The following is a 26,360-nucleotide window of genomic DNA, read 5'->3' as shown; positions in this document are numbered from 1 at the left end:
TGCTTCCCCTCACCTACCTGTGCAGCCCCTGAACACTTCCATCTTCCAATTGCTTAGGCCTGACCTGACTCCACAACCCTACGTTTCTGCCCCTACCCTGCCCTGCACAGTCCTGGGGAGCCCCTGGGAGAGAGGATCCAACCCATGTGATGTCAGCAGTTCAGAAGTAGAAGCTGGGGGTGTCATGATAGAAATTCAGGGGCCTCTTCCAGACCCGTTGTTGTGGAAAGCTGTTTCCAGGGCCCTGATTTGGCTAAGAATTGGTCAGGGGTCAATTCTCACTTCCTGGTATGGACCTAAAGGCATGAAGAGGCACCCACTTTCTCTGCCCTTACCAGCCTGAGAGTTCCTGGGTGCCTAGTGGGGCATTTGACCTGCATGGGACCGAAAGGGCAACCCAGAGAGGTAGAAATGGTGTTCCCCCTGCCCAGCCCCTCATGGCCCTGGGAGCAGCTGCCCACATCCAGATGGCCCTTTGGGGAAGCCCAGCTCCCTCCTCCCCACCGCAGGGGCACCTCTGAGGAAAAGAAGCAACACTGACTTTGTTTTCAGCCTCCTGCAAAAGGCTCTGTAGGATTCCAAGGCAACACTTTGCGCCCTTCATTGTGAGCTGAGACGCCCCGGTGCTGCAATGCAAGAGACAAGAAATGAGTAGCAAACGGGGGAGGGAGGTGGAAAAATTAAATTTTGCGTGATCAGCAAGGTTTCAAACAATCGCTCGCCAACTGAAGTGGGTGCCACGTCTATAAGTCATTCTGTTTTATAGACCATTAGGATCTCCAGAGAGAGCCTGCATGGAGACCACTGCTTTTTGTTGAAATTAAAATGTCAGAGAAAAAGAAATAGAACAAAACAGGGAATCTGCAATTAATTACCAGGCCATAAAAATTCAATAATCAGGAGGCAGAGCGGCCGCGGGCCCAGAGGTATCAGAGCCAGCGTAACAAGAATGGAATACATTAATCTTTTCAAATTAGTTTTTTAATCTGACGGGGATATATGGTGACATGCCTCCCCTCCCTGCCGGCTCCCCGCCTTCCCCCCCCCCCGGCGGGGGGGGGGGGGTCCCCCCCCCCCCCCCCCCGGGGGGCCCCCCCCCTCCCCCCCCCCCCCCGGCCGGCTCCCCGCCTTCCCCCCCCCCGCCTCCGGGGCTCCCGCCGGAAGCCAGGCTTGGGGAGGGAGGCTCGGGCGTGAGCTGGGGGCCTGCCCAAATCCGGACTCCCAGACAAGGTAGAGCTGAGCCCAGGGCCCCCAGGCCGGTGGCCTGGTGGACAGAGCCCAGCACGGCTGCCAGGAAAGCACTTCCTGGGTGTCTGGATCTTGCTGGGTCTCAGCGCATGGAGTCAGTGAGGAGGGCACCTCTCTGAGCTTTGGTTTCCTCCTCGGGAAAATGGGAATAGTATGCCAGCCTCATAGGTAGGCTGCATTTAGAAGGCCTGGTATTCAGTGGAAGGCCCCTACGGTTACTGTGTTGACTGTCTAGACCCGCAGCTGCAGCAGCAAGGAGCGGGGTGCCGCTCCAGCACACTGCTCAGGCCGCACTTATGTATCATTTGCTGTGTGCTCAGCCCTGGGAGAGGAGAGACCAGCAGCCCTTACCCTGGGGATGAGGCTCAGAGTCTGGTCAGAGAAACATTTACTGGGGGCCAACCAGGATGCAGAGGATTCGAAGGCAAGGGGGCAGGTGCTTCCCAGCCAGCCGCACCCCCGCCCAGCCCAGGCACAGACAGCAGGCTCCACCCCGCGCCCGGGGTCAGTCCCGCCCTCTGCGTCTGACTGGAGGTCACGTCAGCGGCTCCTGGAGACTTGACCCGGAACTGAGCCCTCCTCCTGCAACGGCCTCCCAGCTGGGGTCAGGGCTGTGCTCCAAGTCTCTCCAGCTCGCTCCGATCTTCCTCGGCTTAGCCGATCTCACGGACCACCCCCTAAACCTCAACAAACCTGCCTCCGGGCCTCGGGGTCCGGGGGCCTCGCACCCGCTAAGCCTCCTCTGGGAAGCCCCCCGGTGAAGTTCCTGACTGGCCAGAGTGGGTACTAAATGGGCTGTTGGAGCACCTAGCCCGGGGGGGGGGGGGGGGGAGGTGACCTTGAGCGGCCGGATGACCCGCTGCCCTTTGGCCCTGGACTCCTTTTAAATGTAAGTTACAGCCCACCAAGTGCCGGCCCTGTGTAAATCCTTCACGTGGATTTTCTCGTTTCATCCCCTGGGAGGTGGCGACTGTGAATAACCCCATTTTGCAGAAGAGGAAATTGTGAAAGCAGAGCTGCTCCCCATTCTAGTGTGTGCTGTGGTCTCTGAATGCAGCGTCACTAGGAATACAAGCCACTGGCTTCTTTCGCCTTCCCCACTTTGTGTTACAGTAAGTGTTCCATCAATGCTCACTGGAGAGTGACCCTGCAGAACAGCCCTGCAAGGGGACCTCACCTGCCCTCCAATCACTCCCCTCCCCCAAATGTCTCCACTCCTGCCTCCACATGTCTCCACAGCTGCCATTTACTGGACACCTACTGTGTGCCAGGTTGTGGGATCTGGTGCTGTTTACCGTAAGACCGTGGTTCCTACTTCACACAAAATAAACAGGCTGAGAAAGAGGGACCCAAGAGCTCATACGTCTGTCTGGCACCCAACGGCGGGTTTCTAAGAACCTTGTCTCAGAGCCCCATCAACAAGACCTGCCTCTGGACTCTCAAGCCTCCCCTCCTGTGGTTTTTGTCCCCAAACCGGGTCCTTCAATCGGATACCCTCACTCACCTCCCACGGGAAACCTCCCCTAATTCTCTCAGTCCCTCTCGGAACTCCTGTAATTTCTATCACTTCATGCAAATTACTATCCTGTTACGCCAGCGGCCCAGCCACCCACCCACATATGCCCCAGGGTCCCAGCAGAAGCAGCAGCGATAATAAGAAGCACCCAGGAGGGGCATCAAATTTCTACCTCCCTGACCCAGGACCGTAGACCTCGAGGACCCGCACCGAAAGCCCAGACCCCAGATGCAGGGCTTGCGCCCCTTCCCGGGCGCAGTTCCAAGCGCAGCCACCAGATGGCGCCCGGCTCGCTCTAGCGGGGCTTGCAGTAAAGCTGTGCGGCCGCCAGATGGCGTTCGAGACCGCAGTTCTGCGGGCAGTACCGGGACAAGGCGGAGACTAGAAGGCAGGCGGGTCCCAGTGCGGGCGCAGAAGCCCAAGCCAAGTGACCTGGACGTCGCTCCCTCCTGGCCGCACCATGATCCAGCCCGCACCCCGGCTCTCTGTGCCCGCCGCGTTGGTCCTGGGCTCCGCCGCTCTGGGCGCCGCCTTCGCCACCGGCCTCTTCCTGGGTGAGTAAGGCGGGGCCTGCGGCACCTCCCGCAGAGCCCCCGCAGGCGGGGCAGGTGCGGGAGCGGAGCCCGTGACTCCGCGAGGCTGGCTGAGGCTGAAGCTCAGCCCTGGCGCCCCGGAGTCCCAGACCCTGACCCAGGACCCCTCCCCGTCAGGGAGACGGTGCCATCCGGAGCGATCCCGGCGAGAGAAGCGCCTGCTGCCCCCTGAAGACAGCCCCCTCTGGCAGTATCTGCTGAGCCGCTCCATGCGGGAGCATCCGGTGCTGCGGAGCCTACGGCTGGTCAGCAGGGCCAGGGGCGGGAACAGGCGCCCACTTCGGACCCAGCGGGCCCCACGTGCTTGTGTGACCTTGGGCTGGGCCTTGGAGCTCCCCGGGCTTCCGGGACACCGCAGGCGGGGCGCGGTGGGCGTTCCCTGAGGGCCAGTCCCCCTAGGCCACGCCCACAGCCGCGCACCTGGAGGGGGTGTGAACACGGGGCGGAGCTGGGTGACTGGCAGTGGTGGTGCGACCCTCTCCCCTCCACCACCGCGACACAGCTGACCCTGGAGCAGCCGCAGGGAGATTCCATGATGACCTGTGAGCAGGCCCAGCTTCTGGCCAACCTGGCACGACTCATCAAGGCGAAGAAGGCGCTGGACCTGGGTAGGGCGCACGGCTGGGACCACTGGGAGCCTAAGTCATCAAGATGTCCCCCATTCTGGCCTGAGCCTGTCCATGTCCCTGCCCACAGGCACTTTCACAGGCTACTCAGCCCTAGCGTTGGCCTTGGCGCTGCCCCCGGCCGGGCGCGTAATAACCTGCGAGGTGAACCCAGAGCCTCCGGAGCTGGGGCGGCCCCTGTGGAGGCAGGTGAGTGTCCCGCACATTTGAGGCCCTCGTCAGGCCCTTGGAGCCTGACCACTCCCAGCCCTAGGAGAAGGGACCTGCTGGCTGTGACCCCACTCTTTCTGCAGGCTGAGGAGGAACACAAGATCGACCTTCGGTTGAAGCCCGCCCTGGAGACCCTGGGTGAGCAACGGAGTAGAAGGGGCCTTGGCACCATTTTCTAAGTGGGACGACTGGGCGTGAGCTAGTGACCAGGTCTGCTGGGCGGGCTTGAGGCAGTGACAGTCCTCTGCTTCCTGGCCTCACCTATGCGGCCACATGCTGGGTGGCAGGGCACCCCTCCAGACCAGAGTCCCTGAATGGTCACAGCACCTGGGCAGTCCTGGGCAGGGGCTTCTGACCACCTGGGCTGCGGACTCAAGACCTATCTTACCCCCCGCCCCCACCCCCCATCAAGACGAGCTCCTGGCCGCGGGCGAAGCTGGCACCTTCGACGTGGCCGTGGTAGACGCGGACAAGGAGAACTGTGCCGCCTACTATGAGCGGTGCCTGCAGCTGCTGCGCCCTGGAGGAGTCCTCGCCGTCCTCAGCGTAAGGGATAGACTAGGGGGAGAGCCCTCCTGGGCTGGGTCTCGGTCTTTTCCCTTGCCTCCTTCCTGTGCCCCGCCCCCATGCCACAAAGCCCCGCCCAGTGCTTTCTCCCCCTGGGGTCCTGTCTCCAGCTCTCACCCCTCCTCCTGCTTAGGCACCTCCTCCTCGGCCCTGTCCCTCCATGATGCCCCGCCCCTCCGCAGGTCCTGTGGCGCGGAGAGGTGTTACAGCCTCAACCGCGGGACACCGAGGCCCAGTGCGTGCGGAACCTGAACGAGCGCATCCTGCGGGACGCCAGGGTCCACATCAGCCTTCTGCCTCTGGGCGACGGCCTCACCTTAGCCTTCAAGATCTAGGGCTGGCCCCCCGAGAGTGGCCTCAAGTGAGGGGACCTGGGTACCCCAGACATCAACCCTGAGTTCTAAATTCGACAATAAAGTGGGGCCTGGGACAAGATCTTCTCAGCCTCCGTACGTGGCTCTAACGTGGGGTAGGGAGGGAGGGCCCAGCACTGGCAGGTTCTTCAGCAAAAGGGAGCCTTGAGGTCATAGGCGTCATCCCCTCCGTGGCACTGTCCTGACGACCACGTGGCACCAGGGCTAAAGCCTGAGTAGGAGCCTCCAGCTGACGGGAGGCAAGATATAAAGTTTTGATTGACCTGGCCACATACAGTTGCTCAGAGATCCCAGCTCTTCGGATTTGCCTCCACTCCACAGGATGCTGGCTAGAGCCCCGCCTTGGTCTCCCTCCTACTTAGCTTCCTAGGAGGGTCAAGTGAATGAAGCTCTCGTTTGGCGCAGCTGGGACTGGTTGGGAGACCATAGCTGGAGTCTGACAACAGGAAACAGACCCTACAGCTGACCAGGTTTGTGGCTGGGTACTTTCACAGGTTATGCTGGTTCTGCTATCTGCCCATGTTTTCACAGCACTGTCAGCTCGATCTCACCTCTACAGTGGAGGCTCTGGTCAGTGGACATCACTTCTGAAAACCAGGCCACTTGACTTAGACCTGAGGACCACGAGGTTGGAGTATATATCCTGTCCTCCCCCTGAAGTCCTGGAGAAAGGTGAGGGACTGAGTGGGATCACTGACCAGAAAGGTGTGAAGCAGGCCAACAGGTAGGAGACCATCAGTACTGCGGTTTTAAATAAGTTCCCCAGAGGAAGATGAAGATACGGTTAGGCTGTCCGGCACCAACATCTACGAGCTGAGGTGGAGGGAAGCCAGGTGCTTACTTCTCTCATCTAAACCTCCCTAATCCTAATCCCCTAGGAAGATATCTCCAGGCCACAGATGAAGTGTTCTTCCCACTAACACTGCCTCAGGCAGAAATGCCATCAGCCTAGAAGACAATCAGGTTTTGCCACCACTTGGTTAGGCCTGGGTGCTGCTATGAGGCTGGAGGCTACTAGAAACAAGGCCACAGGAGACCATAACAGGCAACTTTCTTAATCCTAAACTTCTTGGTACGTACATTTTAACCCACAGGGCTCTGGGTGTGAACCAACCCTTGTCTCTCCACACATTAAAGCCTATTAAGGTTGCACATGGGGAAGGGGTGCCTGGGTGGCTCAGTCGGTTAAGCTTCTGACTTGGGCCCAGGTCATGATCCCACGGTCCGTGGGTTTGAGCCCCGTGTTGGGCTCTGTGCTGACAGCTCAGAGTCTGGAGCCTGTTTCAGATTCTGTGTCTCCCTCTCTCTCTGCCCCTCCCCCATTCATGCTTTGTCTCAAAAATAAATGTTTTAAAAAAAAAAGATGCACATGGGTGAACAGGCCCAATTTACTCTTAAATAGATCTTTGACAAACTGGTAGCTCACTTGTGCCACACCCAGTCCTGAGTACTGGACCAGGTAAACACAACATGAGGGAAGGCCACTGGTTAAACTAAGGGGCAGCAGGTCATCCAGGAGGCTTCAGGGGTCGCCAGGCCTGTGACCAGTTCCTTCCCACCAAGCACCGCCAGCAGTTTCTCAGCGGTCTGCTGAGCTACTTCACACCTCTCCTGTGTATCCCAAAAGCATGAGGTGTTTTCACACCTAACTTGCAGACATCTTTTTTAACCTAGCAACAGTGTCTCTCAAATGGCTCAAATTCCAACTTTCTGCCATTAAGTCCTGTCTTATTCATACAGGCCACTTCTGCCAGTCCGTCAAGATGAACACAGTAAGATCAGAAAGACCCCTTGTTGTTTTTAGAGGAGAGCACGAATGGGGGGAAGGGGCAGAGATTGAGAATCCTAACCAGGCTCCACACTGAGCAGAGCCCAAGGCAGGGCTTAATCTATAACCTTGAGATCATGATCTGAGCTGAAATCGAGTCAGATGCCTGACTGAGCTACCCAGGTGCCCCAGAAGGAGCCTTGTTATCACCCCAGTGTGGAAAGTTTGCTTGGGTTTCTAATCTCTCATCAGATTCTTTCTGACCTAGAAATATTCAGCATGTATCATTTTTTGGGTAGTGAGTCTGAAAGTACTTACATTTCCTTATCTGTTCTCTCTCAGACTTCAAATGGTACACTGGGTCTAGTAGTTTCAATGTGAACAAATCTCTCCCTTCTCTTAAACTCTGATCACATTATTCAAACTATCTCCTCCCATCAGAACACTTGCTCTTTCCTACTATTCCAACCAGAATCACCTATTGATTTCTATCATTCAGTCCAAGTGCAGATTAAGGGCCAGTGGCCACAAAACCTGAAGGCACGGCTTCTGGTCTCACACACTTAAGCCCGACCCTTTCAGTCAGTGTCTGCCTAGAATGAAATGACTGACATCTGACCGAGGCCCACATATTCCCTTCTCAGTTCCTCTGGTTACAGACACCCCACTCCACTTGCCTACACCTTGTCCCATCCCACCTATGGCCTAGCTCATTTTTCACAGCGATAGCTTGCAGGGGTGTGGTGTATGTGGCTAACCTTCAGCACCATCCCTTCTTCCTTTCTTCATCACTTACTCTCCACTCCCTCCTGGGGTCAACAGTGATCCAATGGAATTTTGGACAAACTTACAAACTGAAGATATAAAGGCATATATCCTCTTATTTTATTGTAGTCCAAAAAGCTCATGGAGTTACTTTAGGGACACAGAGGACTTAATGGCACAGATTTAGGTAAAAAGCAAAATGCTCACCAGAAAAATAAAGTACTAACTAGATACAAGGGAGATTTGACCCTAGCTGGCAAATGTTTAACTCTGCAAATACTTGAGTCATTAGTTATGTATACTTGTTTTATTCATAATCTGTAATGTTTTGGGATACCAAAAGTAACTCTAATAGTTGAATTTAACAAAATTTTTTAACCTCATCTTAAAACTTCCACTGATCCATCTCATTCAATGGCAATTTTCAATGTTAATAAGAACATAAAAACAAACATGCACACAATTGCACAGTTTTCATAAAGGTCTATTTCATTATTGGTGGGTAGCGCATTTAACAGTTAAATACATTTAAATAATGTATAGGTGACTGCACGACTGCAGCATTGGTAACTAGATAGATAACCGATTCAACTAGAAACCAGCTAACAAGTAACTGTCTAAATATTTAAAATACAGCTCTTGTTTAGATCATCCTTTGTTTTGATCACCTTCTTGGGGGGAAAAAGCCTGCTGGTCGGTCACACTGGAAATATATTAAGGCCAAATCTTCTGATATCCATTCCCAGAGGTTTCTTTCAGCTAGATTAAGCCTCCAACTCCAGGGCAAGCCCAAGTTTGTGGCCTCCAGCATTAATGCTCTTCCCATCTACCAGAGCAGACAGTGTAAGCTTGACACCTGTAAACAAAAGCAGGCAACTATGATTTGTCTGAACACCTCGCAAGTCTGCAATCTTTAATAGCCTGCCTGTCCCTCCTCAGCCTGTCAGATGACCTACTAGTGCCAGACACCAGAGGGCACTTAGGAGTATCAGAGATACAAGAGAATTCAGAAAGTAAAGAGATAAAGTCACAGAGCATAAAAATGTTAATAAAGTTCAAAGTGCTCTAGAAAATATAGTAATATTCAATATGCTACAAAGGAAAATCATAATTGGACTCAGGAAAAGAAAACTACAATAGAGAAGTGGGGGAAACAGAATATAGACTACATGTATAGACTATTATGTATTGCTAAATTAATGTTAATTTCCTTAGCTGTGACAGTGGTATTGTAGTTAGGAAGAAAAATGTCTTAATCTCAGGATATGCATGTTAGGGCTGGCGTATCCACATGTCTACAAAACAAATAATTCTTAAAGGCATATAGAGAAAAAAAGGATTATGTATGCAGACATGGACAGAGAAAACACATGTGGTAAATGTTAACTGGTAAATGTGGCTAAGGGCATATGGGTGTTCTTCATACCATTCTTTCCTTTAGGTTTCCAAAAGGCGAAAATAAAGTCTGGGGGAAAATCCCTATTTGAAAGGGGGGGGGGGAATTCCAAGTGCTTTAGAACCTGCTATTCAAATGTGGTCCAAGAACCAGTAACACTGGCATCACACAAGAGCTTGTTAGAAAGACAGAACCCTTCATCCAGATCTATGGGCTCAGAATCTGCATTTTGATGAGTCCCCGGGTGATTCATGCACACTAAAATTTGGTAAGTACTGCTCTAGAAAACATAGCAAAGCTCAAAATAGTACATAAAGTAAACGAGACTACAGAGACCAAACAATGAAAGCAATGAGTTATGTCAGAGAGCACAACACTCCTGTTCTGAGTAGATGCATGCCGAAGCATTTAGGGAAGTGTCATGACAGCTCCAACTTCCAAACAGCCCAGCAAAAAAAAAAGAAAAAAAAAGGAATAAAAAAAACTGTGGCAAAAGATAAACATGTTCATTGTACTTTTTTTGAAAGGTTTACAAAGAAGCTGAGAAATAAAAAATAATTTTTGAAACACCATCAAAAAAATCCTACGTATCAAGAACACTTACCAGGCCTCAGAGTCTGAGTATAGCCCACTCCAATTAAACTAGAGTTGTTGACTTTTGCCTAAAATAAAATACAAAAACAGCTGTAAACTTTTTGAATCTCTGGAGAGACAAAGGCCCTCCAGGTTTCCCTATCATGCAATTATGAAGTGTTCTGCTTTTTTATTCACATGTGAAATACTAAAATTCAATATTGTTATTAAGCCAAACAACAGCCAGGTGCCACTTAATTCTTATCCATTAAACTCAAAGTCAGATTATCAGTAGGACCCAATTTTCTTCATTGTAAAAAGGTGACAAACAACCTCTAGGATCAAAACAGATTTGGAAATTATTTGATGTCTACACTCTTGTAATGTGTAACATCAAAACAGTCCAGTCCAGAGACAGAAATGATGTACCTACAAGCAAAAGTCACATAAACGGCACTTACATTCACTCGGCACGCAGCCAAGCCTTCACTAGCCACCAATGGCCAAGTGAGCTATTGGTCTTAAGAAAGAAATGCCCCACTAGTGACCATCTTGTGCCCAACAAGCTAAGAGCCTCAGACAAAACTGGATACAAGTTTCTACTATTTCAGAATAGAAGTAAACCATCAAACTGTGATGGGCAATACTTCAGGGTGATGCTTGATTGGGGCACAGGGGCACTAGAAATGTTAGATGTATTTCCAAACTAATCACCAGGAGTCACTCAATGGCACACAGGCCAAAGTTGCCTTCCCATTTTAGACTATGAGAGAGGTAGATCAGCTGGCATTAAATCTGTGATGGTGCCATGGACATACATTTGAAAAGAGCAGCAGCGTAGCTACCAGAGGATAATGTGTGAATCCTAAGGTTTTTACTGCTACAGTGTAAGTGGAAACAGACGGGAAAAATAAATGAATCACCGCCTTGCCAATGGGAAAAGCATTCTGGGTGCTTCTCATTCTTTCTGCTTACAACTGCTATCATAAAATAAGAGTGAGGCTAGGGGCGCCTGGGTGGCGCAGTCGGTTAAGCGTCCAACTTCAGCCAGGTCACGATCTCGCGGTCCGGGAGTTCGAGCCCCGCGTCAGGCTCTGGGCTGATGGCTCAGAGCCTGGAGCCTGTTTCCGATTCTGTGTCTCCCTCTCTCTCTGCCCCTCCCCCGTTCATGCTCTGTCTCCCTCTGTCCCAAAAATAAATAAATGTTGAAAAAAAAAAATTAAAAAAAAAAAATAATAAGAGTGAGGCTAAAGCTTAACTGCCTAAATTATCAAAACATTGTTCTCAGGAATGAAGACCACTTTACGTAACAGAAATAACTCTCGGGGAAGGTTTAACTTCCTTTCATTCCCAGTACATACAGTATAGGTAATGCCTGACCTGTAAGCAACTGACACACAGGAACAGCTGCTAATGTGCCTCAAATAGAGCCAGTGCCTTGCCTCTACACTCTCAGACACTGCACACCCTTCTACCCTAAACCCACTATGACTGAAGGATGAAATAGCAAAGAAGCAAAGCGACTGGGTAGCTCAGTCAGTTGAGTGTCCAACTTTGGCTCAGGTCATGATCTCATGGTTCACGGGTTCGAGCCCCCAGTTGGGCTCCGTGTGGACAGTGCAGAGCCTGGAGTCTGCTTTCGATTCTGTGTCTCCCTCTCTCTCTCTCTCTCTCTGCCCCTCCTCCTGCTCAAGCTGTCTGTCTCTCTCTCTCTCTCAAAAACAAAAAACAAACAAACAAAAAAAGCCTAAGAAAAGGACTAGGGTGGCTATCCACCCCAACTAACCAAGAACAGGTGGAAGGGAGTCCTTGGGATGCAAGACTTTTTTTTTTTAATGTTTATTATTTTGAGAGAAAGCGCAGGCGGGGAGAGGCAGAGAGAGAGGGAGACACAGAATCTGAAGCAGGCTCTAGGTTCTGAGTTGTCAGCACAGAGCCTGACACTGGGCTCAAACTCACAAACCGTGAAATTATGACCTGAGCCAAAGTGGAACACTTTGCCGACTGAGCCACCCATGTGCCCCTGGGATGCAGGACTCTTAATGCTAAAGCTGGAATAGTCCCAGGCAAAGCAGGATGAGCTAGTGGTCACCCTAGCCAGGAGGGAAATCAAAAGATGTACAAGTCCAATCCTGGTTCCATCCCTTCTGCTCTGGGACTAGCAGTAAGGAAAGTCCTTTCTCTCTCTAAGCTTTGGGATCTCCACCTGCAAAACAGCATTTGTACCACAGACCTTGAAGATCAAATCTAAAGATATTTTGTTAACCATAAAGACAGAGTCCAACTAACATAGTACTACTATTTCCCATAGAAAGACAAAGTAACAATTAAAATGCTATTACTCCTGGCCTGGGGCCAAAACACTGGCTTACCTGAGCTTAGACAGGCTTGGAGCTCAGGGTTATTATCCACACTAACTGAGCAGCTTTTGAGGTTAAACAAACTCCTATGACCTGGTAACAAACTTCTAACACTGTCTCCACAGAAAATGTAGCATTACAAATTCTAATTCCAATCTAGGAGTAAACTAGGGATCCTGTGAACCACGGTTCAAACTTTCAATACAATTCAATCCACCCAAAGATGAATTCCCACAAGCAAAGAGCCCACTCCAAGCCCACAGCAGTACTCACAGAAATGGAAGCAGTGGGGTCCAACTGATATTTGGCTGCAATGCCAAAGCGAGTGCAGTTGGTACCTGATGTCCAAGCAAGGTTTACTGAAGTGTCAAGATCTTCACATACTTTCTGATAAATTGATCCTCCAAATTCTGTCCCATCATTGCTGTAAGATACTTTAAATTAGTAAATCTAAAACAGACACTGTAATGTCTACAGCACTAAGCTGATATTGTAGAATTATAGTTAAACAATGCTATAGTTATACTGCTCACATGGGTCTCTAGTATTCCACTGAAAACGTGTTTTAAAAGGTCTTTATTCCAATGTATGCCCCAAAGTAAGGTCATACAAATCATGATAAATCATTCAGTAGAATTACCACCCAGCCATTAATAATCATGCTGTAGAAGGCTACAATAAAATTATCAAAATGTATTAAGGTAGTACGGGAGGGATTATAAACCAGGCTTTGTAATATGTATTTTCTATATTTACATATAAAAAGAGAAAACTCCCAAACGTTATCAGGTAACAAAGATTATACATCTAGATGGTAGGATTAGGATTATGAGAAATTTTGGTCTTCTTCTTTGTACTTCTGCTATTTAATAATCCGTTGTTTTTATAAGGGAGAAAAATTCTTAAATCCTTTCAACATACATACCTAATTTGGGTTAGGTAAAAACACCATACATTTTAGGCAATCCTACCAACTCAGCACCTCAGATATCACAGACAAGTCAAACATACTGGTAATTTGGCAAATCTTAGCCTTTTCTAAAACTCCAGAGCACATCAAGCCTCATATAAATTAAACATTTACTCTCTCAGTACCAAAAGTCAGACTAACGTTTTTTACTATACACTTCTAAGGGCACCCGGAAATGCCTAAGGATGATCATCTTTTGGTGTTAAGAGAGATCCTTTAGGGGTACTGGGTGGCTAAGTTGGTTAAGCATCCAACTCTTGATTTTAGCTCAGGTCATGATCTGACAGTTTGTGAGTTTGAGCCCCTAGTCGGGCTCTGCGCTGACAGTGTGGAGCCTGCCTGGAATATTCTCTCTCTCTCTCTCTCTCTCTGCCCCTCCCACACATGCATGCACACACACTCTCAAAATAAATAAAGAAATTTTCTTTTAAAAAGGCAGAAATTCTTTTTTAAGAGAAATCCTTGGGGCGCCTGGGTGGCACAGTCGGTTAAGCGTCCGACTTCAGCCAGGTCACGATCTCGCGGTCCGTGAGTTCGAGCCCCGCGTCAGGCTCTGGGCTGATGGCTCAGAGCCTGGAGCCTGTTTCCGATTCTGTGTCTCCCTCTCTCTCTGCCCCTCCCCCATTCATGCTCTGTCTCTCTCTGTCCCAAAAATAAATAAAAACGTTGAAAAAAAAAATTTAAGAGAAATCCTTTAGATTGTACCTGGGTTCATAAGAAATGACAGGTGACATCAATACCACTCCCAGGTCCTATGTCCCCATAACCCACAAAGGAAATACTCACACATTAGTGTGTAGCTGGAAGTCCCCAGTCCTGTAGCCCACTGCAAAGTTGTTTCTTGTCAGCTTTGATTTGGCACTGTCAAAGGTCATCTGGTACCCAGCAAGCCAGCCCTCATAACCAAAGACAGCTGAACCATGGATTGCAGGTCCAGCAAAATCAAAGTCAACATCACAACCGAGGTTTATACACTCCCTCTTGTAAGAAGACTTGATTTTACCACTTTTCTTTCTGGAAAAAGAACAAGCTGACTTAAAACTGATGCCAGTGGGAAAGCCTTACACACTCAACCTCTGCACAGACAGCACAAGAGGGATTTATGAACTGCAGCACAAATGGGGAGTAAAAGCAGTAGCAGGATAACCCTAAGAGGTAAAGAAGATACAGCTCAGTGAGCTAAAAAAAACAAGGGAACATAGAGTTACTGGACTTCTACCACCATCAGAAGATTGCTTTTTGCACGACTGGCAATCAGTCACAAAAGCCTATTAGAAACATGTTAATTACCCAAGTTAGTGCCACAATGGGAAGAGGCATATATTTGAAGGGAAGCCAACAATAGCGACTGTAGTACTCATCATCTTCCAAAGGCAAAAACAGAAATTCACCACCACAAGGAAGTTAAGGAAGCTATCAAACAGTAAACGTGCACCTTTCCTAAATATACAGAAATACTTTTAAATTTAAAGCAGATAAAGGGGTGCCTGGCTGGCTCAGTTGCTAGAGCATACGACTCGATCTCAGGGTTGAGCTGAAGCTCCACACTGGATATAGAAATTACTTAAAAACGAAATTTAAAGCAGATAAAAATGTCTGTACATGCTTACCCCGTGTTTGGTGAAAAGGTAGTATCAAATGTCAGTTTCAAACCTTGACAAATCTATTTTGAGAGAAAAAGAATTTGTTTTCATCATTATTTCCTTTTTGAATTACAAAAATAAATTAATACTAAAACACATGTTCAAAATGTTACCTGGTCTTCAATTGCTATTTCTGTTCCCAGAGTGTTATCAGTGTTCCATTTTTCTGTGAAAGTCAGACCATACTCACACCATTTATATTTGGTCTCCAAGGTTCCAGTAACTTTACCAGTGTCTGTGTTAGATGAACCAGATGTTGAGAATTCCTAGTAAGACAATAAATGACTTCATGAACTTTCTTGTAAGCCTAGAAGAATCACTGCCTAACTTACATAAAAACCTGCTAAAATACAGGAATTTCACTAATCCTTTTTTCTAGTTTCCCAAATATTCCTATCCTCTGCTACTGTGAGTACATACAAGAACAAATTAGCCTGTCAGTTACTAACTGCCACCTTACATACACTGGACATTTCCAACCAGTCAATCACAAGCTAACCTGTATCTAATTCTCAAATGAACAACAAACTGTAGACCTTTTAAGGAAACTTCCACTAAGGTGATTTTATTTGGAATTTAAAAATCAGGGAAGGTGGCGGGGAGGAATGAATGTTTTGGCACTGTTTCCTTTCTGCCTGATATTAAATAAAACACCACGAAGGTTAGTATGGTTAATCATAGATGCCCCCCCATCACTAAAATGAGCATTTATAATAACTGACACACTATTAGGAAATGTTTCCTGAAAATTCCTACAACAGAAAGCACTCCAGTGTAGGAAGAATTCATGCCATGAGAAAAAATTTAAAATCTTTGGTAACCCCAATATTCTATTTTTCTGAGATGAAGTTTTCCTAAGATTTCATACCTTCCCAAACATCTTTCACATTCTCATTAAAAACGAAACAAAGTAGGAAAAGATTTGCTCTACAACTGGTTTTATCATGCATGATGTAAACTATATTATGTATGATAGATAATATCAGTAGAGAAAACAATCTAATACAGGTATTAATTTGAAGTACACCACATAATCTTATGTTTGCAGCAAATATAAGTAACTTGCCAATCCCTAATTGACACCAACTGGAAAGGAAGGCATAATATGGAGGGCTTACTGAAATTTACAATCTGCTATAGAAAATCCAAAAACCTAATAATCTTTCAAAGTTTATTATACAGACAGGCAAACTTCCAAGTTAAAATATTAAAATACCTACTGAGTGTTCTGATTCACAATTTGTCTGCTAATGATGGCTACACACTTTGGCCAATGGAAAGCCAAGTCTAAAGAAGACAGCTAATCTAACTAATAGAACTCAACCTGAAATTGTGATGCCTGCAAGAGTGAGGAAATATCAAAAATATATCAGTGGAAGAAAAGGCCAATCATCCCTCACTTAGAAAACAGAACATTTGTATAACTATTGCTCTGCAGCGAGATGGACTCAATCTCCTGATGTAAAATGCTTTAACAGGAATTTCAAGTCAAGGCTTGGCACTCAGTGCCCATACTAAAAAGCACTGGATTGTCAGGAAAAAACACTGGATGTAAAATTTAAGAGTCCTGGCATCCAGTTCTGGCTGTCATTTAGTAAATGAGTAACACTGAAGAAGACACTTTTCTGGGTCTCAATTTCCTGTATTGTATTAACAAGATCTACCTTTGGAGGATTAAATTGGACTGGCACTGTGAAAGCTCTGCACATTTTCCTGTGCTCTACACAAAAGGAAAGCATTACTAAAACAATATATATGTAGCATGTTCTTCTAGCAAATCCTTGGAATGCTGAATGTGGAAGTAGCTATTTTTAATCCTGAGTGACAAAGACCAATGACTCTTGAGGCTCCACCCACTGCCATCCATCAGCCTATAGGTTATGAGCCAGCCTATATATATATGTGTGTGTGTATATATATGTATCTATATCTGTATCTCCAAGGAATCCTCAAGACACAAAATCAAGATCATCATGTGGGACCGTAATTGGACCAGATGACATCACTGGAACAGCTTACACCTTTCACTCCATCACCAAACACTTAAGGCTTCTACATTCTGGAGCAAACTGGACACCTCTGCAGTTTAGGTGAGAAAACAGAACTAGCTGTTAAAGGGACTTATCTGGGGCCAGGTACATACTACAAGAGCAGTACCACATTGAGTTACACATTAAATGGAAACAAAACATACTGTATGGAATCCAACCTGTATACATCCTTCTTGATCTTAAACCTAATTCTGTAAAGCGTTCCTTAACCACTGTCCACAAAAAGCCTTTTCTCTCCAACAAAGATTTTGATTAATCAATCTAGTACTAGATACACTTCTGATTGTTCTCCAGATTAAAGTTTATTTTGTCTCTCCAACCAGCAATAAACAAGCTCTTTAAACAAGGATTGAGTCTTCATTTTTCTCAGAAGGCTTTTGTGATGCCAAAAATGCACAGCAAGTGCTTATATAGGACTTCAAGAGGTTAAAGAGTGGGAACACAAAAACAAACATGAAGTCACTGCTCTGTACTATTACTCTGAGCAGGTAAGCTGCACAACCAGTGAACACTTGGGCTTCCTTACAGACCAAAGAAGCCAAATGACAGATGTGACCAATATAATACCCCTGAAATCCAAGTCTGTGCATTAAGAAACTACAATATGATCAATTTTAATAAGTATCAGTTATATGCACTAAGGGAGCTAACAATTACAGCAAGAATTTATCAAAATAACCAGTTAATAGTCAGTATTCACACACATAACCATCCCCAAAGCAATCTCAAAACAGGGCAGCGCCTGGGTGGTTTAGTCAATTAAGCATCTGACTCTCGGTTTCAGTTCAGGTTAGGGTCTCACAGAGCTCAAGCCCTGCATCAGAGCAGTGTGGAACTTGCTTGGGATTCTGTCTCTCTACCCCTCCGTTGCTCATGCAAGGGCATGCACACGCTCCCACTCTCTCTTCTAACAAACAAATGAATGAACACTGAAAAACAAAAAAGGCAGGGGGCACCTGGGTGGCTCAGTGGGTTGGGTGGCCGACTTTGGCTCAGGTCATGATCCCGAAGTCATGATCTCGCAGTTTGTGAGTTGGAGCCCAGCGCAGGGCTGTGCTGACAGCTCAGAGCCTGGAGCCTGCTTCAGATTCTGTGTCTCCCTCTCTGACCCTCCCCCACTCATACACACGCTCTTGCTCTCAAATGGATTAACATTAAAAATGTTTTTTAAAAAGAAAAAGGAAAGTTATTTAACAGTTCATCAGGATTTATTAGATATCTAACACTCACCACACCACTGCATGACTTTGTTTTCACATCCAGTTTCACCAACCCAAAACCTTCAAGTAGACAGTAAAAGATAACAAAATGATTATTCTGTATAAAAAATGCATACCAATAGCTGAAATCACATAAAAAACAGAAAAACTTCATACATTCAGAGGAGCATAAAAATGTGGGTTGATACAACATTTAAATGAAAAGATTTTTAATTACTCTATGTAAACTAACATGTACAGCACAGAACATCTCATGCAGCTTTGCCTAGTGTTCTGGTGTATATATGGCACAAAAAATGGTTTTCAAACCATTTTAAAACCTAAATATCAGATCAGAAAATTAACTTTAAGTCTTGGAATAACCAATAGTTTATTGTAATACAGACATTTAGAACAATTATCCCAAAGAGATCTTCCTTTAGGATTAATCAACTAAGTAACTGGAAAAATAATCCAAAGTAGAGGGGGTGTATGTGGAACAAAATCTTCAAGAAAACCCAAATTCATTTGAAAAAATCCATAAACCACTAGGAATAACCACTGCCAAAGCAAAAACACTTTAAACATCCTAATTCTAGTCACTCAAGACCTAAGCTGTATCTGAAGGAAATGAAAGCACAGCTCTTTTTTTCTTATAAATAAAATCCATGAACTACAGTTTGAAAAAAATTAGAGGAAACTGGGGTGGAGAAAGATGTGGATTGTTACTATTTTAACAGAAGTTTTATCTAAAATGTATCTAGTAAACAAACCAACACAGCAAGATATTTACAATTTGAAAAAATTATTAATTTCCTCAAGCAATCCAAACACATTTTCACTTCTGATCGGGGGGCGGGTAAGGAAAAAAAAAAAAAAAAAAAAAAAAGGAAAGAAAAAAAGAATCTTACCAAATCCCTTGTTGAAAATATCTCTGGCAGCTTTGCCAAGGTCAGCATATGATGGAGGAATACACATTGCTGGTGGGAAGAAACATTCCAGTGTTAAGGTTCCTGTTCTCCCACTTTCTGTCCAGGAACTAGATTATCACCCACTGCTATCTTTAAATTGAAGCAGTCCAACTTGTTGAAGATGTTTTCTTTTGATACTACCAGGAGCTACACTAACTATATGTATTCTAATGATCCGTGAAAGAGGTATCACCAATAAAGGTTTATTTCTAAAATGAATAACCACAGTAAGTGGCTATATAAACTTGGGCAATTCCTTCCAAAACAGAAAAAACAGACTTTCTATTCTGAAATTTACACAGTATCTACAGCCTCACCTCTTAGGACCCAACTAGTACAAAGAACCAAACACATACACATAAACATATCTATACACACAGAAATCTCTGCCAAAATTCACTGGGATAGGCTGATTTAACCAAGTGACCTAAAACCAAAACCTGAAACAAGGCCCTCTCCCATAATAGACCTCTTAGTATCCTCCATGAGTTCGAAACCAATATTCTGGAGTGGGAAAAGACAGGTAATTAACACGTTAATTTCAATACTAGAATTTAGACAAAAACACAATAAACTGGGATTCACTCAAGTATCTACATCAACTATCAAAAAGCACTTTAGGCATATTAATATGGCACTCAAGTCCTTGGCCAATGCTATGCGGCTTAAGGACAAGCAATCTGTGGTGGTTATACCAGCTCATTCATCCTACAGAGCACGTCCACGCCCTTAGGAGCACGTGTAATGACCTTGTGCTCTCACCAAGGGGGTTACTACTTCCTCTAAAAAAGTGACTGACCCAATCTTCCAAAGGCTGAATCCAGCAGTTAGTAACTTTTTGCTTTCGAGTTCGTCAAAGGCACGTTCAAGAGGTGGCGGTGATGCGTCCACAGACCAACTCCCCTGACCTAGTCCCTCTATCTGAAATCCCACAGCCCAGCCCCTCCTCCGCAGAGCTGAGGCAGTCAGACGGTGGAGCGGCTACCGAAAGGGGCGAGTTTCCAAGCCCTTGGAAAGATTAGGGGAAAGAAGGTGCGGTTTTCCGGTGGACAGGCTTCGACTCCCAGCCAACCCCGCCCCATCCCGCAGACATCTCTGCTCTACTTACGCCGCGCGCAGCTCTGTCCATAGGTCGCCATGGCGAAGCCACAGAAAGAGGTGATCTGCTGGAGGGACAAGAGGTGCGGTCAGCGGGGGTTAGGGACAAGTCAAGAGGCCAGAAGGGGGTCTCAGACAGGGAGGCGAAGAGCCGCGGGGCTGCGCGGCCATCTTAGGGAGCCAGGGCCGACCCCGAGTGTGGCTAAGGCGTCCTGTTTGGCCGTCGGGGCCTAGGCGGCCAAGAGACGCGACAGCGGCGTACCTGGTGCTCTCCCGGGAGGGGCTGCTGCCGCCGCTCTGCTCGCAGCTGAGGCCGCTCGGCTCGCTCAGGCTTGGGCTGCAGCTACCGCGGCTGGAGGGCGAAGTGAAGGAGACACCGTTCCGCCCGCCGCAACCCTGTCCTCCCCCCGCCAGGACCCCGCCGATGCCCCCGAGGCTGTCCGCCGCGCCGGCCCCCGCAACGCCGCCCGCTGTCCACTCCAACCTGCTTCAGAACAGCCACGAGGGCCGAAGACACATCCAGCCCCGGGGTGGGCTGCTTCTGTCCGTCGGCGGGGGCCGGAAAGGCAGAGGCTGCTGGACCTCGGGTCAGGCAGCGACGAGGGCAATCCCAGAGGAGAGGGGGCGGGGAACGGCGGAGGCAGCGCTGTAGGGACTGCGCGTGCGGGGAATGGGGCCGAGGCCCGGCGCGCGCTCCTCATGGATGGGGTGGGGCGTCAGGCGCGCACCCGCGCGGCACCCGGCGCCACTGGGCGCGGCTGCGCAGCACGGGGGTCACGTACGATTCTCCAACTTCCTTCCAGGGGTGTGTTTCCCGTTCCCTGCAGAGACCGTCTCCGTGCAGGGCGTCTGGAAGGAGTTAGCTAGCGTTACCCCGGCCTAACCTGAGCAAGTGCAGCGTGCGCCTCTGAAAGACTCTCTCCAGGCCCAGGAAGAACGAATTGGACACTGGGGCGCCACCTCCAGCGCCACCCGCACTCACTGCCTTCGCCCACCTCCCATCGCAGAGGCCGCGGTGGGAGGGCCAGCCCAGAACTAAGTGGAGCCGGCCTCAGGGTGCCCCGCCCCTTTTCCTCTCTTCTAGCCCTTAGGGTTCCTCTTTTGTCGCCGCCTCCTGGCTTAGGTATAGGACAGCTTTGTACACGCACCGAACCGGAGCTGTCTTGGAGTCAAGCCTGCTAGAAAATTTAGGAATCTTGCTGACAAGGCAGTAGAATGTTGCGCTCAAGTTCCTTGAGTGTGCTGGAAGAGTGAGGGAGCTAAGAGAACAAGAAAAAATGAGCCGTCTAATGAGATAGAAATAAGGTCAATTGAAGCCCCAGAATCCATCAGCAATCTCAGCATTTTATCCTTACTGTATCTGAGTTTCCTCATCACTAAAATGGCAAGTTTAAAGGAGACGAAGTGGTCTTTAGTAGCCATTCAGCCGCACACAATGAGGAAAGCCTCCCAACCCCCATCCCCTCTGGCTCCGAAAGCCACCTCTGCTCAACTCAAATGCTGCTGGAAGTTCCACCCTCCTCCTAAACCAGACGGTAACCAGATAGAGATTTCCACAAGGCAAACCCAGATTGAAGGTGCATCCTGATGGACTCCCTCCCATGTGTAAGCTCAGCCATAAAACTTGCCTGGTTATGGTTGGAACTACTCCTGTAACAGGTTAGAAGAAAGGAAGAGTCTTTACTCAGGCACCAGAAACACTAATTAATGCCTTCATTCAAGCTCAGACAGGTTGCGCTGAAATAGCCTGGTTCTACTGGGAACTTGTTTGCTTTGGCTGTGCTTGATGCTTTTGTGAAACTAATAGCAAAGACTGATGCCTCATTCCAAATGCAGCCTGACACACCGCCTTCCTGAAAAACCTAGTCTGTGCTCAGCCACCTCCATTACCTGCAATAGGGCTTATTCACAATGTGAACTATCTGTAGTATTTTTAACCCCCAGAGAATTTCACTGTGCCACAGAACACAGACCTTAGGCTTTAGTTTAACCTCCAGGAACCCAAGGAATGTACAGAATACCTAATGACCAGGAGAAGAGTCATGGCAATTTATTTCAAAGTTGTATTCAGTAAATATATTCCAGTGCTTTCATTCAAAGACCCTTAGAAGCAGCAATAGTAGCAGCCACCACTATAAGCAACTACCTTGTGTCGCCCACAGGGGAAGCAAAGTACACTCAGCTGCACTTCCTGCTCTCAGGGCACTCACGGTCAAGTGTGTGTAGAGGTATCCAGAACTGTGAAGCGTCCAAGATTTTACTCCACTCGCAAGCTAGCAAGTTAGTCTACCATAGTTTTATAGGTTCATAAATGCTGGCAGAAGACATGAGACTCAGTCAGAGACAAAAGACTTTATTACTTGTGGCATGGCAAGCAACATACGTTCATGTTTGAATTAGTTCCCCTTGTCCTCTCTGTCCCCAGGGGTGATGCAGAACAGCCCATGTGGAAGCTGTGCACAGTAAGTGTTTGTGTCACAGCTGAGGACCTGAATTTAAGAAATCTGTTTTACAAAAAAAGAAAAAGGAAAGAAAAAACAAACCTCCTGTTTCACAAGCCGCTGCCGCAAACCTGCCCAACCTCTTCACTCTGCCCCAGACAGAGACACTATCTCTATCTTCCAAGGCTGTTCGCTATGCAGACATCCTTGAAAAGATAGTTTGGGATAAAAGAAGTCATAAGACCTGGAGAACCTCCAGTGAGAACTGTCCCACAAAAAAGGATAGGGAATTCAGGAATTGCAAGTACAGTGCTAAATGCAAGTACAGAGATTTGTGGGCATAGTCACACTGAAAAGACACTTGCCCTAAAGTCTGAAAGGAGAACTTATCAAAATTAAAAAGCCAATAGGTCAAGGGTGGAAACCTAAATTCTAGAAAGAGACATGTGCAAAGCCATACAGGTACTTCAAGTGGCAAGAATCACTTGGAAACCACAAGTAATTAAGTAAACCTGGAAAAACCTACAGGAAAAGTTGAAGATGTTGGGTGGAGTCAAATGCTGAAGGTCCTGAAAGCGGCAAGTGAAGAGGAATCTAGGATGGCTGGGAGCAACATTTCTGACCTGAGCAACTGGGAGAACAAAGGTTCCACTCAGTGTTGTGAGGGCTACAGGAGGAGGGTCAGGTGTGAGGATGGAGGATGAGGAAGAGAGAGGAAAGATGATTCTGTTTCAGATAAGTATGAGGAACCAGGGGCCACATCTGAATAGAGCTATCCAGTAGGCAATTATGAAGCCTAGGAGAAAGGTATAGGTAGGAGATACTGGAATGAAAATTTTGGTTTTAATTAGGACTATGCTTGGGTGTGATTAAAGTCAATAAGTGATGGGATAGCAATAAAGATAGTAGAAGCCTTAGCAGTGTTGGTATTCCAGGGGTGAACAGACTGGCCAGGAGGCTAAAAGAAAACCTAGTTGGGAGTACTTCCTGGAAGCCAAAGGGCAAGAGCAGTGACTGGACGGTGCTCTGCAAGAGCAGTGACTGACGGGGAGAGTGCTGGACGGTGTCACATCCTGAGGAGCGGTCAAGTGAGGCAAAGAGTATTAGCTTCTCTTAGCTACAAATTACCTCAAAACTTAATATTTTAAAACGACAAACATTTTATTACCTGAAAGTTTCTGTGGGTCAAAAATTGGCTTAGCCGGGTAGTTCTGGCCCAAGGCCTCCCACTGAGGCTGCAGTCAAGATACTTGCTAGGGCTACAGTCATCTGAAGGGTTGACTGCTATAGGATCTGCTTCCAAGATGGCTGCCTCATATGGCTCTTGGCAAGAGGCCTCAGTTCTTCACTAAGTGCATCTGTCCATAGGGTTGCTTGAGTGTCCTCATGACATGGCAGCTGGCTTCTCCCAGAGCAGGTGATCTAAGAGAGAGAGGCCAAAGCCACAATGTCTTAGATGATCCAGCCTCAAAAATCACACTGTTGGGGCACCTGGCCAGCTCAGTAGATAGAGCATGTGACTCTTGATCTCAGGGTTGTAAGTTCAAGCCCCACATTGGGCACAGAACCTACTTAAAAAAAAAAAAAAAAAAATGGATTCCGAAATCATGCTGTCATTTCTGCCTTATTCTGTTTATTAGAAGTGAGTTATTAAGTCCAGTCCATGCTCAAGGGGAAAGAAATTAGACTCCATGTTTTGAAATGAGTGTCAAAGAATTTGTGGATATATTTTAAATTACTACAATCAATGCTCTTGTCACATTATTTACATTTCTCCTACATGGAAAATATATTAACTCCCTCTGAAGATCTCCCCCAAACCTCCAGCCTTTATAGCATTAGCAGAAATCTTCCGAAGTATATTTCCTTTTTTTTTTTTTTTTAATTTTTTTTTCAACGTTTATTTTTGGGACAGAGAGAGACAGAGCATGAATGGGGGAGGGGCAGAGAGAGAGGGAGACACAGAATCGGAAACAGGCTCCAGGCTCTGAGCCATCAGCCCAGAGCCTGATGCGGGGCTCGAACTCACGGACTGCGAGATCGTGACCTGGCTGAAGTCGGACGCTTAACCGACTGCGCCACCCAGGCGCCCCCGAAGTATATTTCCTTAAGTACAGCAACTCCAGTACAGTTCCTCTTGATCTGAAGACTTATGAACCAAAGAGACAAGCTGTCTACCCCCAACACATACACACTTTCAGTACACATGGGGTAGGATAGGCACAGGATATCTAACTGCTAAAGACACCCCTGGTCAAAAAGGGAGAAATAGGACATATACAGGAGTCCATAGCAGTTCTGAAATCCAGCCAGGCAAATTTTGACTGTTTCTCTATTAGGACTCAGTCCTATTGTTGCCTGTGCCAGATGAGGTCACATAGGGAGAGACAGCCCTAGATTCACATGTCTTCTTTTCCTGTCCCAAGCTCTGTCCCATTATGTGAAGGGTACACCCCAGCTCACACTTCTACTCCATCCCCCTTCACATACACACACTCCTTGACCACTTCTGTGGGCTCAGGGGTATGTCACTGGCAGTTCAATCCATGCTCAAGAGAAAGGACTCTGGGGAAGAAATCCTTACAGTCCCCAGAAGCAGGCTGAGAACTGTTTCAATGGGGAAGACAGATCTTCTGTATCCAGAGTTTGGTCCAGCTATGGAGAAGGTGAGCATGGTAGGCATGTTTCCTTGGCCCTGCAGACTCCTCACCCCATAGAAATAGGTACAATCTGAGGAGGGTTTGAGGGGGGCTTTCTAAAGTATGAGGCCCAGGGTGGGAGGGCCCTTTTGCCCAGGTCTAAGGACAGCACTGGGGCTAAGGACTGGGAACCTTCATATGACTGAAACAGACATTTATTGTGATGAGAGAGAAGGAGAGCCAGGATGGTAAGCTGTGGTTATGGTTAGAATGTGGGACGTTGAAATGTAAGGTTTAGCAGTGGAGCATTCTGGGTGGTGAGGAACCAGGGAAGAAGGTGGGGTGGAAGTGAAGTTCACTGGAGTTGAGGTCAAAGATGACAGGTGAGGCTAGGTTTTTGAAACTAACCACCCCACACACACTCAACATGCAATGGTGAGATAGGCACAGGTTGTGGCAGGGATACTGAAGCCACCAGGATGTTGCTAGGATAAAAGATAGAGAGGAAAAGTGGGGAGTCAAGTGCCAAAGTCCTCAGGGAACACAGGGGAGTAGCCAGGAAGTTAGTCATAAAGGATAACGAGTAGAGGATGATAGAACTGATGGTGGAGGTGATTTTATAGGAGGGTGGAGGAGAAAAAAAAAAAAATGGCCACCCTTCCCATCCCCAGGTCCAGCCCTTGAGTATGGAAGGGTGTGGGGGAATGATCAGGCTTCTCTCTGGGAAGAAGGAACATCTGTGGGAAAAGGTCCTTTTTTTGCCAAGGTGAGGAGAATGAAAGAGCATTCACTGGTGCAACTGAAGACTTAGGGTAGTTTATTTATAATAGAACAAGGTTCTGGAGGGGATCCAGGGAGGGGGCAGCAGTGAGAGGACAAACCAGAAAGAAGGAAGCACAGACAGAACTGTGGTGAAAACTAAGGAGAGTGCAAGGAAATAGGGGGACTTAAAATATTTGGGGAAATTAGGACCCATGGCTTGAGGTGATGTCATTCCTAGGATTAACAGGGCTCAAAAGCCAAGCCAGTACCTATGAAAAATCCCTGAAATTGTGCATAAAGAACAGTGTGCCTGGTTTTGTGCACATAACTTTGGGCTATCATTCTCAGATACTCAGGTATCATTTTCATCACTGATCTAGACTGCCTGTCAAAGCCCAGCAGTGACCAGGGGAAAGGAGAAGCATTCTACAGCTCTCCAGATCACAGGCAGGGGGGGACTGTATTTCAATTTACTATTTAATATAAGATGTGATGATTAAAGAAGATAGTGGAGTTACAGCTTAATAGGTAGAACACAAAATAAGTGTAAGTTTCATGCAGTTCCTCCCCGTTGATATTCTGGTGGAATG

At 47.3% G+C, this 26,360-nt stretch overlaps 2 protein-coding genes and 1 long non-coding RNA gene across 9 annotated transcripts in view; 1 reads left to right on the top strand and 2 right to left on the bottom strand.

Annotated features, from left to right (window-relative positions):
• LOC121036827 (uncharacterized) overlaps positions 1–1,836 on the bottom strand; it is a 109,721-nt gene extending 107,885 nt beyond the window's left edge. For both annotated transcript variants that reach the window (XR_005793491.1, XR_005793492.1), the window contains exons 1-2: positions 1,600–1,836; positions 542–626 (exon numbers count right to left, since the gene is read on the bottom strand). This is a non-coding gene — a long non-coding RNA (uncharacterized LOC121036827). The remainder of the gene's footprint in view (positions 1–541; positions 627–1,599) is intronic.
• A 47-nt stretch (positions 1,837–1,883) lies between these two features.
• COMTD1 (catechol-O-methyltransferase domain containing 1) lies at positions 1,884–5,195 on the top strand. 4 transcript variants are annotated; one of them, XM_040485482.1, is made up of 9 exons: positions 1,884–2,137; positions 2,242–2,360; positions 2,488–3,318; positions 3,475–3,602; positions 3,860–3,965; positions 4,054–4,172; positions 4,277–4,331; positions 4,606–4,739; positions 4,943–5,095. In XM_040485482.1, the coding sequence occupies exons 3-9, from the start codon at positions 3,225–3,227 to the stop codon at positions 5,093–5,095; spliced, it is 789 nt and encodes a 262-aa protein (XP_040341416.1). In that variant the 5' UTR covers positions 1,884–2,137; positions 2,242–2,360; positions 2,488–3,224. The 4 variants fall into 4 exon arrangements, with proteins under 4 accessions (XP_040341416.1, XP_040341417.1, XP_040341419.1 ...); XM_040485483.1 differs by having other exon boundaries at positions 2,046–2,360; positions 2,488–2,544; positions 2,950–3,318; XM_040485485.1 differs by having other exon boundaries at positions 2,046–2,360; positions 4,943–5,195.
• Positions 5,196–7,765: 2,570 nt separating this feature from the next.
• VDAC2 (voltage dependent anion channel 2) lies at positions 7,766–20,529 on the bottom strand. 3 transcript variants are annotated; one of them, XM_040485480.1, is made up of 11 exons: positions 20,413–20,529; positions 20,191–20,280; positions 19,939–19,996; positions 18,771–18,839; positions 17,891–17,940; positions 14,723–14,875; positions 14,577–14,629; positions 13,753–13,980; positions 12,270–12,420; positions 9,668–9,725; positions 7,766–8,523 (listed from the first exon to the last, which is right to left on the bottom strand). In XM_040485480.1, exons 3-11 carry the CDS (start codon positions 19,967–19,969, stop codon positions 8,432–8,434), a joined length of 885 nt encoding a protein of 294 aa, XP_040341414.1. In that variant the 5' UTR covers positions 19,970–19,996; positions 20,191–20,280; positions 20,413–20,529; the 3' UTR covers positions 7,766–8,431. The 3 variants fall into 3 exon arrangements, with proteins under 3 accessions (XP_040341414.1, XP_040341415.1, XP_040341413.1); XM_040485481.1 differs by having other exon boundaries at positions 19,939–19,993; XM_040485479.1 differs by lacking the exon at positions 20,413–20,529 and having other exon boundaries at positions 20,191–20,338.
• Positions 20,530–26,360: the final 5,831 nt, after the last annotated feature.

Source organism: Herpailurus yagouaroundi, unplaced genomic scaffold (assembly GCF_014898765.1).
Source record: "Herpailurus yagouaroundi ecotype Mexico unplaced genomic scaffold, PumYag 163, whole genome shotgun sequence".
NCBI lineage: Eukaryota > Metazoa > Chordata > Mammalia > Carnivora > Felidae > Herpailurus > Herpailurus yagouaroundi.
Note: the sequence above shows the minus strand (reverse complement) of the source record. Positions and strands in the feature narration are given on the sequence as shown.

Bases quoted from the DNA above. Each gene is read 5' to 3' on its own strand.
- COMTD1 (XM_040485485.1), top strand. From the start codon at position 3,225: ATGATCCAGCCCGCACCCCGGCTCTCTGTGCCCGCCGCGTTGGTCCTG. The intron at 3,966-4,053 runs GTAGGGCGCACG...CCCTGCCCACAG, and splicing joins GAAGAAGGCGCTGGACCTGG to GCACTTTCACAGGCTACTCA. The intron at 4,332-4,605 runs GTGAGCAACGGA...CCCCCCATCAAG, and splicing joins GCCCGCCCTGGAGACCCTGG to ACGAGCTCCTGGCCGCGGGC.
- VDAC2 (XM_040485480.1), bottom strand. From the start codon at position 19,969: ATGGCGACCTATGGACAGAGCTGCGCGCGGC. The intron at 14,630-14,722 runs GTAACATTTTGA...CTCTCAAAATAG, and splicing joins AAATAGCAATTGAAGACCAG to ATTTGTCAAGGTTTGAAACT. The intron at 8,524-9,667 runs GTAAGTGTTCTT...TTTTGTTTACAG, and splicing joins TACTCAGACTCTGAGGCCTG to GTGTCAAGCTTACACTGTCT.